The sequence below is a fragment of the Xyrauchen texanus genome, chromosome 35 (genome assembly GCF_025860055.1).
Source record: "Xyrauchen texanus isolate HMW12.3.18 chromosome 35, RBS_HiC_50CHRs, whole genome shotgun sequence".
Taxonomy (NCBI): Eukaryota; Metazoa; Chordata; class Actinopteri; order Cypriniformes; family Catostomidae; genus Xyrauchen; species Xyrauchen texanus.
Genome location: NC_068310.1, coordinates 35,117,493 through 35,131,841, shown reverse-complemented (window position 1 = coordinate 35,131,841; position 14,349 = coordinate 35,117,493). Strand labels below are relative to the sequence as shown.

General features: G+C 38.2%; 1 protein-coding gene across 2 annotated transcripts in view; it reads left to right on the top strand.

Annotated features, from left to right (window-relative positions):
* LOC127629047 (collagen alpha-1(XI) chain-like) overlaps positions 1 to 14,349 on the top strand; it is a 125,739-nt gene that overhangs the window by 79,476 nt on the left and 31,914 nt on the right. For both annotated transcript variants that reach the window (XM_052106063.1, XM_052106062.1), the window contains exons 20-34: positions 120 to 164; positions 1,002 to 1,055; positions 1,165 to 1,209; positions 1,308 to 1,361; positions 1,460 to 1,504; positions 2,063 to 2,116; positions 2,434 to 2,478; positions 2,597 to 2,650; positions 4,170 to 4,214; positions 4,595 to 4,648; positions 6,610 to 6,717; positions 7,173 to 7,226; positions 7,534 to 7,587; positions 13,856 to 13,900; positions 14,025 to 14,078. In XM_052106063.1, the coding sequence (XP_051962023.1) occupies positions 120 to 164; positions 1,002 to 1,055; positions 1,165 to 1,209; positions 1,308 to 1,361; positions 1,460 to 1,504; positions 2,063 to 2,116; positions 2,434 to 2,478; positions 2,597 to 2,650; positions 4,170 to 4,214; positions 4,595 to 4,648; positions 6,610 to 6,717; positions 7,173 to 7,226; positions 7,534 to 7,587; positions 13,856 to 13,900; positions 14,025 to 14,078 (810 nt within the window). The remainder of the gene's footprint in view (positions 1 to 119; positions 165 to 1,001; positions 1,056 to 1,164; positions 1,210 to 1,307; positions 1,362 to 1,459; positions 1,505 to 2,062; positions 2,117 to 2,433; positions 2,479 to 2,596; positions 2,651 to 4,169; positions 4,215 to 4,594; positions 4,649 to 6,609; positions 6,718 to 7,172; positions 7,227 to 7,533; positions 7,588 to 13,855; positions 13,901 to 14,024; positions 14,079 to 14,349) is intronic.

The following is a 14,349-nucleotide window of genomic DNA, read 5'->3' as shown; positions in this document are numbered from 1 at the left end:
TTTCCATATTTTTATCTGTTACTCTTTCATTTACCATCAATGTCATTATTATATATAAAATTGGGTCATAATGATATATCAAAATGGATCGTAATGACATGTCATTTCCTGCATCCCAGGGCGATGATGGTGAGGTCGGACCCAGGGGTCTGCCCGGAGAATCTGTGAGTTAATCTCTCCTCCAGTATCCCAGTAATCTCTCATGTTTTCCTACTGCCACCATTCAAAGAGTTACGCAGTGTTCTGAAAATACATAAAAATCAATGTTTATTCTAACCACAAATCCATGTCACTTTGAGGTTATTTGAAGCATATTTCTGTTGTAATCATAAGTATTAATGGGATGCTAAGTGAGAGAAACAGTGAGAGACAGAACATGTGTGTAGAGATGCTGAAACTGAGCTAGGAGACACTTTAAAAGGATGTGAACATTGTGTCAATTAGCCACTAGTTACAATATTGCAGTTCTACTCTTTGTCCAGCAGGGGGAGCTTCATATTCACCATTCAGATTAGGAGCAACTATAGCCACTCTTGCCCACCTGCACACTTAAACACACATATACACACTCGGTTATGTCAGATAAGATAGGTAGAGATGCACTTTCCACATTGGGAATGTTTTACACTTAAAGAAGCAAGTTTGACATAGTTTTAGAAGCATGTCCATTCACATGAGATGAAGACTGCAGTTTTATTCTAGATAAGGTTGGTCCCCTTTGTAGTGCCCTTTAGCCAAATTCTTCTCAATTTATCTCATTAACCCCATTAAAAAGTATTATCAGAGATGTTTGATAGCAGAATAAATAATCATGCATGACAGTATGGTCTCTCTATGAGGTTCTCTTAACAATGCTTTTGCGTCATGCTGCATGTACGCCACTAGGTGTCAGTATAAAGTGCAATACAACTGTAACTACATCTTTAAGGCAGTGTTAACACCCTTTTTAATGTGCTAAATGCATGTGAGAAAATATAAAACACAACTCTTTATCTTTTAAGGGTCCTCGTGGTTTGCTAGGCCCCAAAGGTCCTCAGGGGGCCCCGGGACCTCCTGTGAGTAAAAATAGTATTTTTGTGTTAATCCGTTAATTAGTTTCAATCTAAGCATATGTATATATCGTATTAATAAAAAAAAAAAAAATCATGTATTGCTTATTTTTAGGGTGTAACTGGAATGGACGGACATCCAGGACCTAAAGGAAACATTGTACGTTTCAGACTTACACACACATTCTTGCACACACAAACACATTTAATGTACACTCACACTTGTATTATTTTATTGTTTTATTATTCATCTATCAGGGGCCACAAGGTGAGCCAGGTCCTCCTGGACAACAAGGCAACCCCGGAGCACAGGTAAACATCAAGACACGCCCACTTTGACACTGTATATCCCGCCCCTCAGTTACTGAATTAGCCGGTCAAAATACTGTATTTCTGTCCTCCTTCTACAGGGACTTCCAGGTCCTCAGGGAGCGATTGGATCTCCAGGAGAGAAGGTGAGATCAAAGAGATTATGGATGATCTTTGGCTTAATGAATGGATTGAAGGAATAGAAATATTCTGTCATCATTTATTAGCCCTCCTATGGTTCCAAACCAGTATGATTGACTTGCCTCATTTATAAATGACCATAAAAGTAGTTATCGGTATCGGCAAAATCCACCATCGTTCAACCTCTGATTACTACTGGCACACTATATGCCAAGTCTTCTGAAGTCACACGATAGCTTTGTGTGAGGAACAGACCGTTATTCATTGAAAAATCTTGCCCTCTCAATTCTCACTCACATCTTCAAACTTAGCCCAAATTTTTTTGTCCGTTTTGGAGCTTTATGGGCTATTATATGTTTTCTATCTATGGAAAAACAACTGTGGAAACGTTTATTAAAATGACTAAGCACAGCCACATGGATGCCTGTCTATTGTGGGCCACTAAAACCCATTGATTGTTCTAATAGTTAATTCAATCTGTGAATGTGTGTTGAAAGAGGAAGTGTGTGCTCTGTGTTTTAATGGGTTGTGAGTGCTTCTCATGCTGGCTTTCCTCTCCTTAGGGTCCCACTGGAAAGCCAGGCTTACCGGGAATGCCAGGAGCCGACGGACCGCCGGTGAGTTCAGGGAAATAGACACACACACACACACACACACACACACACAAGATCTATTGCTGTAAATCACAAGCTCTATTCCTTGTGTATCAGAGAAATGTCATGTTAATTGTATTTATAATTAAAGTGTCCTGATGGGCGATTTTTGTGATTTCCTTCTTCAGACACACAATCTGCAAAGAATCATTTTCTTACTCTGTGTTTTTGTCTTGATTGCCAGTAAAAATATTGACATAATTAAATCAAGATTAATTATCTTCATATTCACTTTTATCTATTGTAGCATAACTGTCCATTTTTCTTTCTTTGTCATATAGGGTCACCCTGGAAAAGAAGGGCCAGCAGGAGAGAAAGGGAATTTGGTACATCTTCATCCCTCAATATATCTCATTAAGTTCTTTGTGTAATGATTATCTTGAATAAATGTAGCCTCAGATACTCAAAAAACCCTTAATAGCAAAGTGTCATTGTATTTTACAGGGGCCCTCGGGTGCTCAAGGGCCGATCGGATATCCTGGGCCTAGAGGTGTAAAGGTAGGTGTGACATTGTTGCACTCATAGTGATTTTTTCATTGGTTTGCGATTATTTGTGTAAAGTTATTTTAAAGGGATAGTTCACTCAAAATTCCACTTAAAATTCTGTCACTATTTACTCACACTTATGTTGTTACAAACCTGTATGATGTTTTCTCCTTTTGTGGAACACAAAAGGAGAAATAATATCACATGGGGTTGGAACGACTTGAGGGTGAGTAAATGATGAGAGTATTTTCCTTTTTGTGTGAACTATCCCTTTAAGGTGACATGTGACTTGCTATTGAAATCCAAGATGGCAGACGAATTGAGAAAAATGTTGATTACAAACATGTGTTATTAAAATAGTTCAATCTAATTACAAATTGCAACCTGGTCTCATAGAATGAACGTTACTCTGTATATTTTTTGGCAAACTGACTCTTACGTGCCGCTTATTACGTTTCGCTGCAGTTTCTTGTTGAAATGAACACTAGAGGCGCTACAACAACTGTGCGTTTGATTCATTGTCACACAAATCACAAGTGCAATTGCTGATTATGACTTCATAAACACCCCCCACAATGTTGTGATATCAAAACACTTTTACTTTAACGCATGATTTGAAAAAATGATACATTTTAACATTTGTATTACAGACCCACTTACCTTTACACACTTGTTCCAATATGATTAACTTGCTTGGTAGCGCACCCGATAGAGTGTTGGACCTCGGTTCGAGTCCAGCCAAAGATGCACAAAAGTGAAAGTGCCATTTTAAAACACTATCGGTTAGGTTTAGGTGTTGGCTTAGGGTAAGGGTGTCTGTTTTGTTAAACTCTCATTTATTTTGTCTATTTATTGTTTAGGTTTAGAGTAAAGTTTTAGGTTAGGGAGGTACATTTTACTCATTAAAACCTCCATCTAAAATTCATCTAAAAAACCTCGTCTGATTACGACCTCATTTCACTCGGTTTTGGCGCCCCCCGCTGGACATTTCACTTAGAAACTGCAGCCGAACGTGTAATGAAGCATGTCATTTCAGTTTCGCAAAAACGTTGCAATGCTCACGTGAATTTCATGAGATCAAGCTGACAAATGTACTATTTTACTCAATATTTGTGTGTACTACACATTTTTAGTGTCTTGCCAAATTCATATTGAATATTTTTTTTAATTTTGTGTTTATTTTATTTTTTTGAGAGGTTTAATTTGTGAGATGCTGCATATGCATTTTTTTTTTCAGTTTTTCTATGTAAACATGCAATAGACGGACGTTTTTGACCGTTACGACATGTCTCGCAGTTTTTTCAGTGTCGCACTCAGGCGCGCCACATCCTTCAGATGAACATTTAAATGCATGTTTCCTGACACCTGTATTCTGTTATATGCATTGCACTGCATCTAGCTTTTTTTTTAACACAAGAACACATCCAAGAACGGCCCTTTAGAAGGCAGTTGCCTATGTAGACAGCACGGCAGCTCACTATGTTTTTTTATTTTATTTCACTCACTGTTTCAATTTTCGCTTTATCCGCAGGGTTCTGATGGAGTCCGTGGGCTTAAAGGAAACATGGGTGAAAAGGTCATTTTAGAGTGTGTGTTTTTGGTGTTTGCGTGACTATGAGTGTCTGTTTGGATGCAAGTTGATTATGTGTGTGTATCTGTGTGAGTGTCTAATACACTCTTCCTGTGCCATTCATGTTTCATTTCTGGGTCTCAATATGGAAACCGTAAAATATCACAAATATGCATTTTTGTAACCCTTGAGCTTTGGTCATTAAAAAGTTTTATTCTGCCAAAATGCAGCTGCAAAATAAGATTAGGCCCCCAAAAATAGCAGAAATGGCAGTTGCCATGGAGATCGGTCCCTCAGTTTTGGTAAAAAAGGGGTATTATAGGCAAAATAATGTTTCTTAGTGTCTCAGTGTCAAATATTCATCTCAGTTTCTCTTTTTCTCTCAGGGAGAAGATGGATTTCCTGGATTTAAGGGAGATATGGGCATCAAAGGGGACCGGGTAAGATGTGTTCTGCTTGTTTATGGTGTCACGGTTATTTTCAGGTGAAGAGGTTTTTTGCGTTTGGGTTTATATCAAAGGGAATTATGAGATTTTATTTTCGTCTTGTCTCTTTATCACTTAAATCGATGTGTGATTTAATTTCTCAGAGCATCTTTGAAAAAAACAAATAAATCCCAGTACGTCGAGATAGTGGAGTTTGCTACCACACACGTTATTATCGCACAACACAGATTGTCTGTGGGCAAAACTCTGAAGTCACGAAGCCTGATAGTATGTGTCCAAGTAATTTAGGATACCAGCAGTCAAAAGAGTTTGTCTTATGGGGTATAATATTACAGGGTCTGATCTGATTGGCCGTCATCTGTTTTTAGTTTTTTTTTAGAGTCACTATGTAATTCTGGATAATGAGCAAGCATATCCCCATTGTCCTAAACAAGCCCATTATTGCCCCCTTATAATGGTAGTCAAATTAATTTTACAAGACAATTTTCCACCCTCTCTCTGACCCTTAAACCTAATTTATACAATGGTAGAACCTTTTTTTCTCCTGAAGAACCAAAGCAACCTATGCAAATTATATTTTAAATTGGTTCATTAATGAAAATAAAGAAATAAATAAAGAACATCACATCCAGACCACAGCCATGATTAGTTATAACTAGGACTGTCAATCAATGAAACATTTTAATCCAAAGATTTACATGATATGCAGAATAATTCATCGCATTAATAGCAAATAATCGCATATTTAAATATATAATGACAGCAAATTACACAAAAAACTAAACAAATCTGGCTAATATGAACTACAATACATCCCACTACAATACCTTTTTTCCCTCTTTCTTAATGTGCTTTTCCGGAAGGCGGAAATGAGTCAACAGTCTGAGAAAAAGTCCCAGATCATAATCATCATCAAAACTGTGTATTGGTGACTTTAGTGAGTGCTGTGCTCATGGAAGCAGCGGCAGGAGGTGGTGCTGACTGTGCATCAATCTGATCCGTTTGGAAAGACAGTGTTACATTAGGAACTCTTGATTCTGTTTAATTTCAATCCGATCTGAACTAGCAACAATGTAGCTTAGCTTGTAACTTGCAACAGAGATATCTTATATAGGTATGTAACCGGTCCTAATCGCCCTGCTCCGAACGGGACTCAAACCAGCATCTCCAGCGTGGGAGGCGGGTGCTCTTACAAGGAGGCTATAGGCTACAGAGTGAGGTTTACGCACTGCACAGCTATCTACCAGCTGGCTCCCGTTACAGATATAACTTATGTAGATGCATAAATCCTTGGAATATTCCATTACAGCCTGATCTGAGGGGGGAGGGGGTTGATTGCAATGATGGTGCTGAATATAACAGCGGCATTAATAATCATAAAAAAGCATATTATTTGTATTTATAGGGGCCCCTTGGCTTCTGGGGCCCTAGGCAGTTGCCTACATTTGCCTTGTGCTAAGTCCTTCCCTGATTGGCCTATGTACCATGTAAAGTTATTTTTTTAACTCTTTACTCCAATTTTACAACTTTGTTGCCATGACAACATAACGCCATAAACAGTAAAACCCTAAACGACTGTAAAAGTGATGATTTAAGCAGCTTCGCAGCTCAAATAATACACAAGTTTTAACAGAAGAATTAATGTAAGTGCTTTTATAAAATGTTAAGCTTCATATTTCTGCCTTTTAAACCCTCCAAAAATTTTCCCCATTCACTTCCATTGTAAGTGCATCACTGGAACTTCAATTTTTGTTTTTTTTAAAGAAAAGGAAAGACGAGTCAAAACTATTTTTTGTGGTAATCAGCATTATGCCACAAATGCTGTTGATTGAGCATTACTTGTAATTAACCCGGATAAAAGTGTTTTAATGTGGTAATGGTTGTGACATGTTAACAATGGCTTGTTCTTGTGTGTGTGTGTGTGTGTGTGTGTGTGTGTGTGTGTGTGTGTTCAGGGAGAACTTGGTCCTGCTGGCCCCAGAGGTGAGGACGGACCCGAGGGACCTAAAGGACGATCCGGTCTCTCTGGAGACGCTGGACCACTTGGGCCGTCAGGAGAGAAGGTGAGATTTTAAAGAGAATATTCTCTCTCTCTCTGTGTGTGTGTCAGAGAGAGAGAGAGGTGAAAGTAACTTACCTTAAATAGTTAGAAAGCTTAATCTATCTTCATTCTAGAGTGACAGCAGTGATGTTTAGATGTTTATTTTGTTATGCTTGAATTTCAGTACAATCGACTTTCACTCTTCATTTTATCTGAGTGTTCTATGAGATCAACTCTCTCTCTCTCTCTCTCTCTACACACACACACACACACACACACACACACACACACACACACACACACACACATTAGCTGAGAAGTATCCAAATACCATGGTATAATAATTAGCCACCTTTTAGTACTATTCAAATACTGTAGTATGTGAAAATGCCAATCATTCAATATCATTGATTATGTTTTGCTGTGATCGTGACAAAACTAATGAGTCATGTTTCTGTTTGTGTACTTTTATTTTAGGGTAAGCTTGGTGTGCCCGGGTTGCCAGGTTACCCAGGAAGACAAGGCCCCAAGGTAAAAAGCCCGATCTGCATGTGATTAACCATCCAAAGCCTCGGTATTTGAGTGTGTGCGTTTATTGATATTAGGACAAGGCCGTGTGTGTGTCTGCATGCATTAGAGCAGATGTTGGAAGGCAGACATGTTTGAACTTCTTGATCAAAGCTAAGTGGATTTACCCATAATGCCGTCTGGTGTCAGCTTTCCATTTGACCTTGACCCAGCATGCTCTGCTGTTGCAGCACTTTTCTTCTCTGCTCCTTCTCGCTTTGATGGACCTGTGAATTAATCACTCATTCACGCTCTCTCGGTCCCTATGTAGGGCTCTCAAGGATTCCAGGGATTCCAAGGAGCCAGTGGAGAGAAAGGCACAAGGGTACGTAAAAAGAGAGAGAAAGAAATCCATGCGGTATTGAGTTTTTCTCTTTCTCTTTCCCCATCTTTCCTTGATTTTCCTATGATCAGAATATATATTTTCCCACCAGTTGTCTTTCCTTTGAGAAAGAAACATGATCATATAACATGCCATGATATCAAATATAAAGCAATTCTAATACATGTCATTTATTATATGTTATATAAGCAATTCTAATACATGAAATTTGATTTATGTGATAAAGTTGGCAATAAAATCAAGTTAGCATTGTGCCAATTAGTCTGTCACTATTCAGTCAGGTGATATCTAGATATACAATGTAATGTAGTTAAGCAGTTCGGAAGAATAAAACAGATAGTTAACCTAAATATTTTGATAGATAATCACCCTTCGGTATTTCCAAATCCATATGATACGCTAAAGGAGATCTTAGAATGTTTCCATACAATAAAGTGAATGGAGACTGGGGCTTTCAGTCTCTAAAAATGACAAAAAAAAAGCACTAGTAAAGTCCTTGAAGTGATTTTCACACTTTATTCCAAGACTTCTGAAGTCATATGATAGTTTTGATTGATGAACAGACTGAAACTCAAGTTGTTATTCACTGAAAATCTTCCCCTCCACCATAGCTCTTAAAATATAATGCACACTCATACACATTCTAATGAGGTGCAACACATCAATATTTTAATATACGCAAGTGGGTTTGGAGCAACATGAGTGTGAGAAAATTCTGATTTTTTATTTTATTTATTATTATTTTTTTTCTTCTCATTTTTGGGTAAACTGTCCCTTTAAACTTTATGTTCTCGAAACTTAACAGCTCTCTGAGCGTGTGTTCACGCCTGCTATCAGAGCCATTATGGCCAAGAAAAGCTTGGAAATGTTCTCAGTAAACTCACAGCTCTCTGCACAAATGCTTTATTGGCTATACATCATTACATTTAAGCTGAGAGCAGCGGCCGCCTGCCATTAGACAGACAATGCACTCTCCCATAAACACATTTTAAGCCAAAAGCCTCTTATTATATCAGGGCATCACACACACACACACACACACACACACACACGCGCGCTCACAGGGATCATTTGTTTATGCTAAACTTTTTGTTCCACCATAGCTCTCTCCATTAATTATTCATGAGGTGAATAGTGCTCATCTAATCTACAGATAATTCGTTTTCTGTGCTAAAGTTTTATGTTCTAAATTTAAATAATGTTATTATTAAATGTATTAACAATAATATTATAAATATAATTGATAAATCATGCATGCTAAGGCAAAAAAATCACTATTACTATTGTGTACTCATACTTATGGTTTGTGATTTGAACAAACCCCCTAACTAGATCACGATTATGATGTTTGACTGACGTTTAATACATCAAATAACAAAACAATTGTCATAATAATGAAAGACCTGAACTCGCAATTAATTGTCTGTTGGGGCTTTCATGATTATGACAATTAATTGGCATACTTCTATAGATGCTTCATACACCTTTAGAAGTAATGTACAGTATTAATATTTCACTTGGAGTCATATAATAAAATAGGGATATACAATATGATTTCCAAATCCAAATATTTCCAAATATTTCAATTGCGTCTCTTTTTGGTCAACTTTATTCTTGGTCCATTTTACATATACATTGTTGTGTTTGGAACCCAGTCAACCTGAATAGCTATTCCATTCCATTACACCCTACCCCATCCCATCCTATTCTATTCTATTCTATTCTATTCCATTACACCCTACCCCATCCCATCCTATTCTATTCTATTCTATTCTATTCTATTCTATTCTATTCTATTCCAATACACCCTACGCCATCCCATCCTATTCTATTCTATTCCATTCCATTCCATTACACCCTACGTCATCCCATCCTATTCTATTCTATTCCATTCCATTCCATTACACCCTACGCCATCCCATCCTATTCTATTCTATTCCATTCCATTCCATTACACCCTACGCCATCCCATCCTATTCTATTCTATTCTATTCCATTCCATTACACCCTACGCCATCCCATCCTATTCTATTCTATTCCATTCCATTCCATTACACCCTACGCCATCCCATCCTATTCTATTCTGTTCTATTCTATTCCATTCCATTCCATTACACCCTACGTCATCCCATCCTATTCTATTCTGTTCTATTCTATTCCATTCCATTCCATTACACCCTACCCCATCCCATCCTATTCTATTCCATTCCATTACACCCTACGCCATCCCATCCTATTCTATTCTATTATATTCTATTCCATTACACCCTACCCCATCCCATCCTATTCTATTCTATTATATTCTATTCCATTCCATTCCATTACACCCTACGCCATCCCATCCTATTCTATTCTATTCTATTCTATTCTATTCTATTCTATTCTATTCCATTCCATTACACCCTACGCATCCCATCCTATTCTATTCTATTCCATTCCATTCCATTACACCCTACCCCATCCTATTCTATTCTATTCCATTCCATTACACCCTACCCCATTCCCATCCTATTCTATTCTATTCTATTCTATTCCATTCCATTCCATTACACCCTACGCCATCCCATCCTATTCTATTCTATTCCATTCCATTACACCCTACGCCATCCCATTCTATTCTATTCTATTCTATTCCATTACACCCTACCCCATCCCATCCTATTCTATTATATTCTATTCCATTCCATTACACCCTACGCCATCCCATCCTATTCTATTCTATTCCATTCCATTCCATTACACCCTACGCCATCCCATCCTATTCTATTCTATTCTATTCCATTCCATTCCATTACACCCTACGCCATCCCATCCTATTCTATTCTATTCCATTCCATTCCATTCCGTTCCATTACACCCTATGCCATCCCATCCTATTCTATTCTATTCCATTCCATTACACCCTACCCCATCCTATTCTATTCTATTCCATTCATTACACCCTACCCTACCCCATCCCATCCTATTATATTCTATTCTATTCCATTCCATTCCATTCCATTACACCCTACGCCATCCCATCCTATTCTATTCTATTCTATTCCATTCCATTACACCCTACGCCATCCCATCCTATTCTATTCTATTCTATTCTATTCCATTCCATTACACCCTACGCCATCCCATCCCATCCTATTCTATTCTATTCCATTACACCCTACACCATCCCATCCTATTCTATTCTATTCTATTCCATTCCATTACACCCTACCCCATCCCATCCTATTCTATTCTATTCTATTCCATTACACCCTACACCATCCCATCCTATTCTATTCTATTCTATTCTATTCCATTACACCCTACGCCATCCCATCCTATTCTATTCTATTCTATTCTATTCTATTCTATTCCATTACACCCTACACCATCCCATCCTATTCTATTCTATTCTATTCCATTCCATTATACCCTACGCCATCCCATCCTATTCTATTCTATTCCATTCCATTCCATTCCATTCCATTACACCCTACGCCATCCCATTCTATTCTATTCCATTCCATTCCATTACACCCTACGCATCCCATCCTATTCTATTCTATTCCATTCCATTACACCCTACCCCATCCCATCCTATTCTATTCTATTCCATTCCATTCCATTACACCCTACGCCATCCCATCCTATTCTATTCTATTCTATTCTATTCTATTCCATTCTATTCCATTCCATTACACCCTACGTCATCCCATCCTATTCTATTCCATTCCATTACACCCTACGCCATCCCATCCTATTCTATTCTATTCTATTCCATTACACCCTACCCCATCCCATCCTATTCTATTCCATTCTATTCCATTCCATTCCATTCCATTCCATTACACCCTACGCCATCCCATCCTATTCTATTCCATTCCATTCCATTACACCCTACGCCATCCCATCCTATTCTATTCTATTCCATTCCATTACACCCTACGCCATCCCATCCTATTCTATTCTATTCTATTCCATTCCATTCCATTCCATTACACCCTACGCCATCCCATCCTATTCTATTCTATTCTATTCCATTCCATTCCATTCCATTACACCCTACCCCATCCCATCCTATTCTATTCTATTCCATTCCATTACACCCTACCCCATCCCATCCTATTCTATTCTATTCCATTCCATTCCATTCCATTACACCCTACGCCATCCCATCCTATTCTATTCTATTCTATTCTATTCCATTCCATTACACCCTACACCATCCCATCCTATTCTATTCTATTCCATTCCATTACACCCTACGCCATCCCATCCCATCCTATTCTATTCTATTCCATTACACCCTACACCATCCCATCCTATTCTATTCTATTCTATTCCATTCCATTACACCCTACCCCATCCCATCCTATTCTATTCTATTCTATTCTATTCCATTACACCCTACACCATCCCATCCTATTCTATTCTATTCTATTCCATTACACCCTACACCATCCCATCCTATTCTATTCTATTCTATTCTATTCCATTACACCCTACGCCATCCCATCCTATTCTATTCTATTCTATTCTATTCTATTCTATTCTATTACACCCTACACCATCCCATCCTATTCTATTCTATTCTATTCCATTCCATTACACCCTACGCCATCCCATCCTATTCTATTCTATTCCATTACACCCTACCCCATCCTATTCTATTCCATTACACCCTACCCCATCCCATCCTATTCTATTCTATTCCATTACACCCTACCCCATCCCATCCTATTCTATTCTATTCCATTACACCCTACGCCATCCCATCCTATTCTATTCTATTCTATTCCATTACACCCTACGCCATCCCATCCTATTCTATTCTATTCTATTCCATTACACCCTACCCCATCCCATCCTATTCTATTCTATTCCATTACACCCTACGCCATCCCATCCTATTCTATTCTATTCTATTCTATTCCATTCCATTACACCCTACCCCATCCGATCCTATTCTATTCTATTCCATTACACCCTACGCCATCCCATCCTATTCTATTCTATTCCATTACACCCTACCCCATCCCATCCTATTCTATTCTATTCTATTCTATTCTATTCTATTCCATTACACCCTACGCCATCCCATCCTATTCTATTCTATTCTATTCCATTACACCCTACCCCATCCCATCCTATTCTATTCTATTCCATTACACCCTACCCCATCCCATCTTATTCTATTCTATTCTATTCCATTACACCCTACGCCATCCCATCCTATTCTATTCTATTCCATTACACCCTACACCATCCCATCCTATTCTATTCTATTCCATTACACCCTACCCCATCCCATCTTATTCTATTCTATTCTATTCTATTCCATTACACCCTACACCATCCCATCCCATCCTTTTCTATTATGCAATAGTAAAATATTTCTGTCCTAAATTGTTCACTTTCACACATTATTTTAAAACTCTCCGATTAAACCCACAAACCCACATTTTACATGAAGGAACACCTTTGAGATGAGTAATACCTCAAACTGTGCAGTTTATTGTGGAGAGGTGTGCTATTTGTTACTGGTGGACGATAAAATTGGCGAAAAAATTACATATGACTGTGAAGGACCCAAGTTATATCATAGACTTTGGGTTGGGCTCTTTTGACTTAATACTAAGCAACCACCTAGTACACTCGTAGCACATCTAACACATGCTAGCATCACCTAGCGAAGTGCTAAAACATGCTAAAAACGTGCTAGCATCATGCTAACACATGCTAGCATCGCCTAGCCAAGTGTTAAAACATGCTAAAATGTGCAAGCATCATGCTAACACATGCTAGCATCGCCTAGTCGAAGTGCTAAAACATGCTAAAAACGTGCTAGCATCATGCTAACACATGCTAGCATCGCCTAGCCAAGTGCTAAAACATGCTAAAATGTGCAAACATCATGCTAACACATGCTAGCATCGCCTAGCCAAGTGCTAAAACATTCTAAAACGTGCTAGCATCATGCTAACACATGCTAGCATCTCCTAGCGAAGTGCTAAAACATGCTAAAACGTGCTAGCATCATGCTAACACAAACATAACACCTACATGCTACCATCATGAAAAACACATGCTAGCAACATTCTAGGACCATTATATTAGTGCTTAGCAACAAGTTATAAAAATATAAACAAAAATGTATCTAAAGTTTTAAGATTTTTGTATTGAAATAACGTTATAAAGCTCTGCCAACAGGGACGAGCAAATAAAATACTTGATTTTCCATTTTAAGTCATATATTTTCTCACACACACAGGGGACATCAGGGAAGTCCGGCCCTCGGGGACAAAGAGGACCGACGGTAAGAAACCAAAGAGGAGAAAATGTTTCTACACTTGTTCAGATCCAGTTAAAGGTGCCACATACAGCACTTCTTAATCTACACTACTTTCATTCTTGTTCTCTTCTTGTAATTAATTCTGTAGGGGCCCCGTGGAGAAAGAGGGCCAAGGGGGCCCACAGGAAAAGCAGGACCAAAGGTGAGCCTGTGCTTTTTCTCTAGGGAGCTATTTTGGGAAATGTAGCATATTTGCATACTTCCATATTATTCTGACTATTTCTGCAGTGTACAGTATGCATACTGTGGGTAGTATGCAAATGCTATGTATGGATGGAATACCCGATAGTGTACTCCATTTCCCACAGGATCTATTTTTCACTCATTACTTGATAGGACTGATAATAGTTAAGAGAGTTTAGCACAAATTTGGACCAAAATACAATATAACAATTTGTATTTTATTTCTGGTG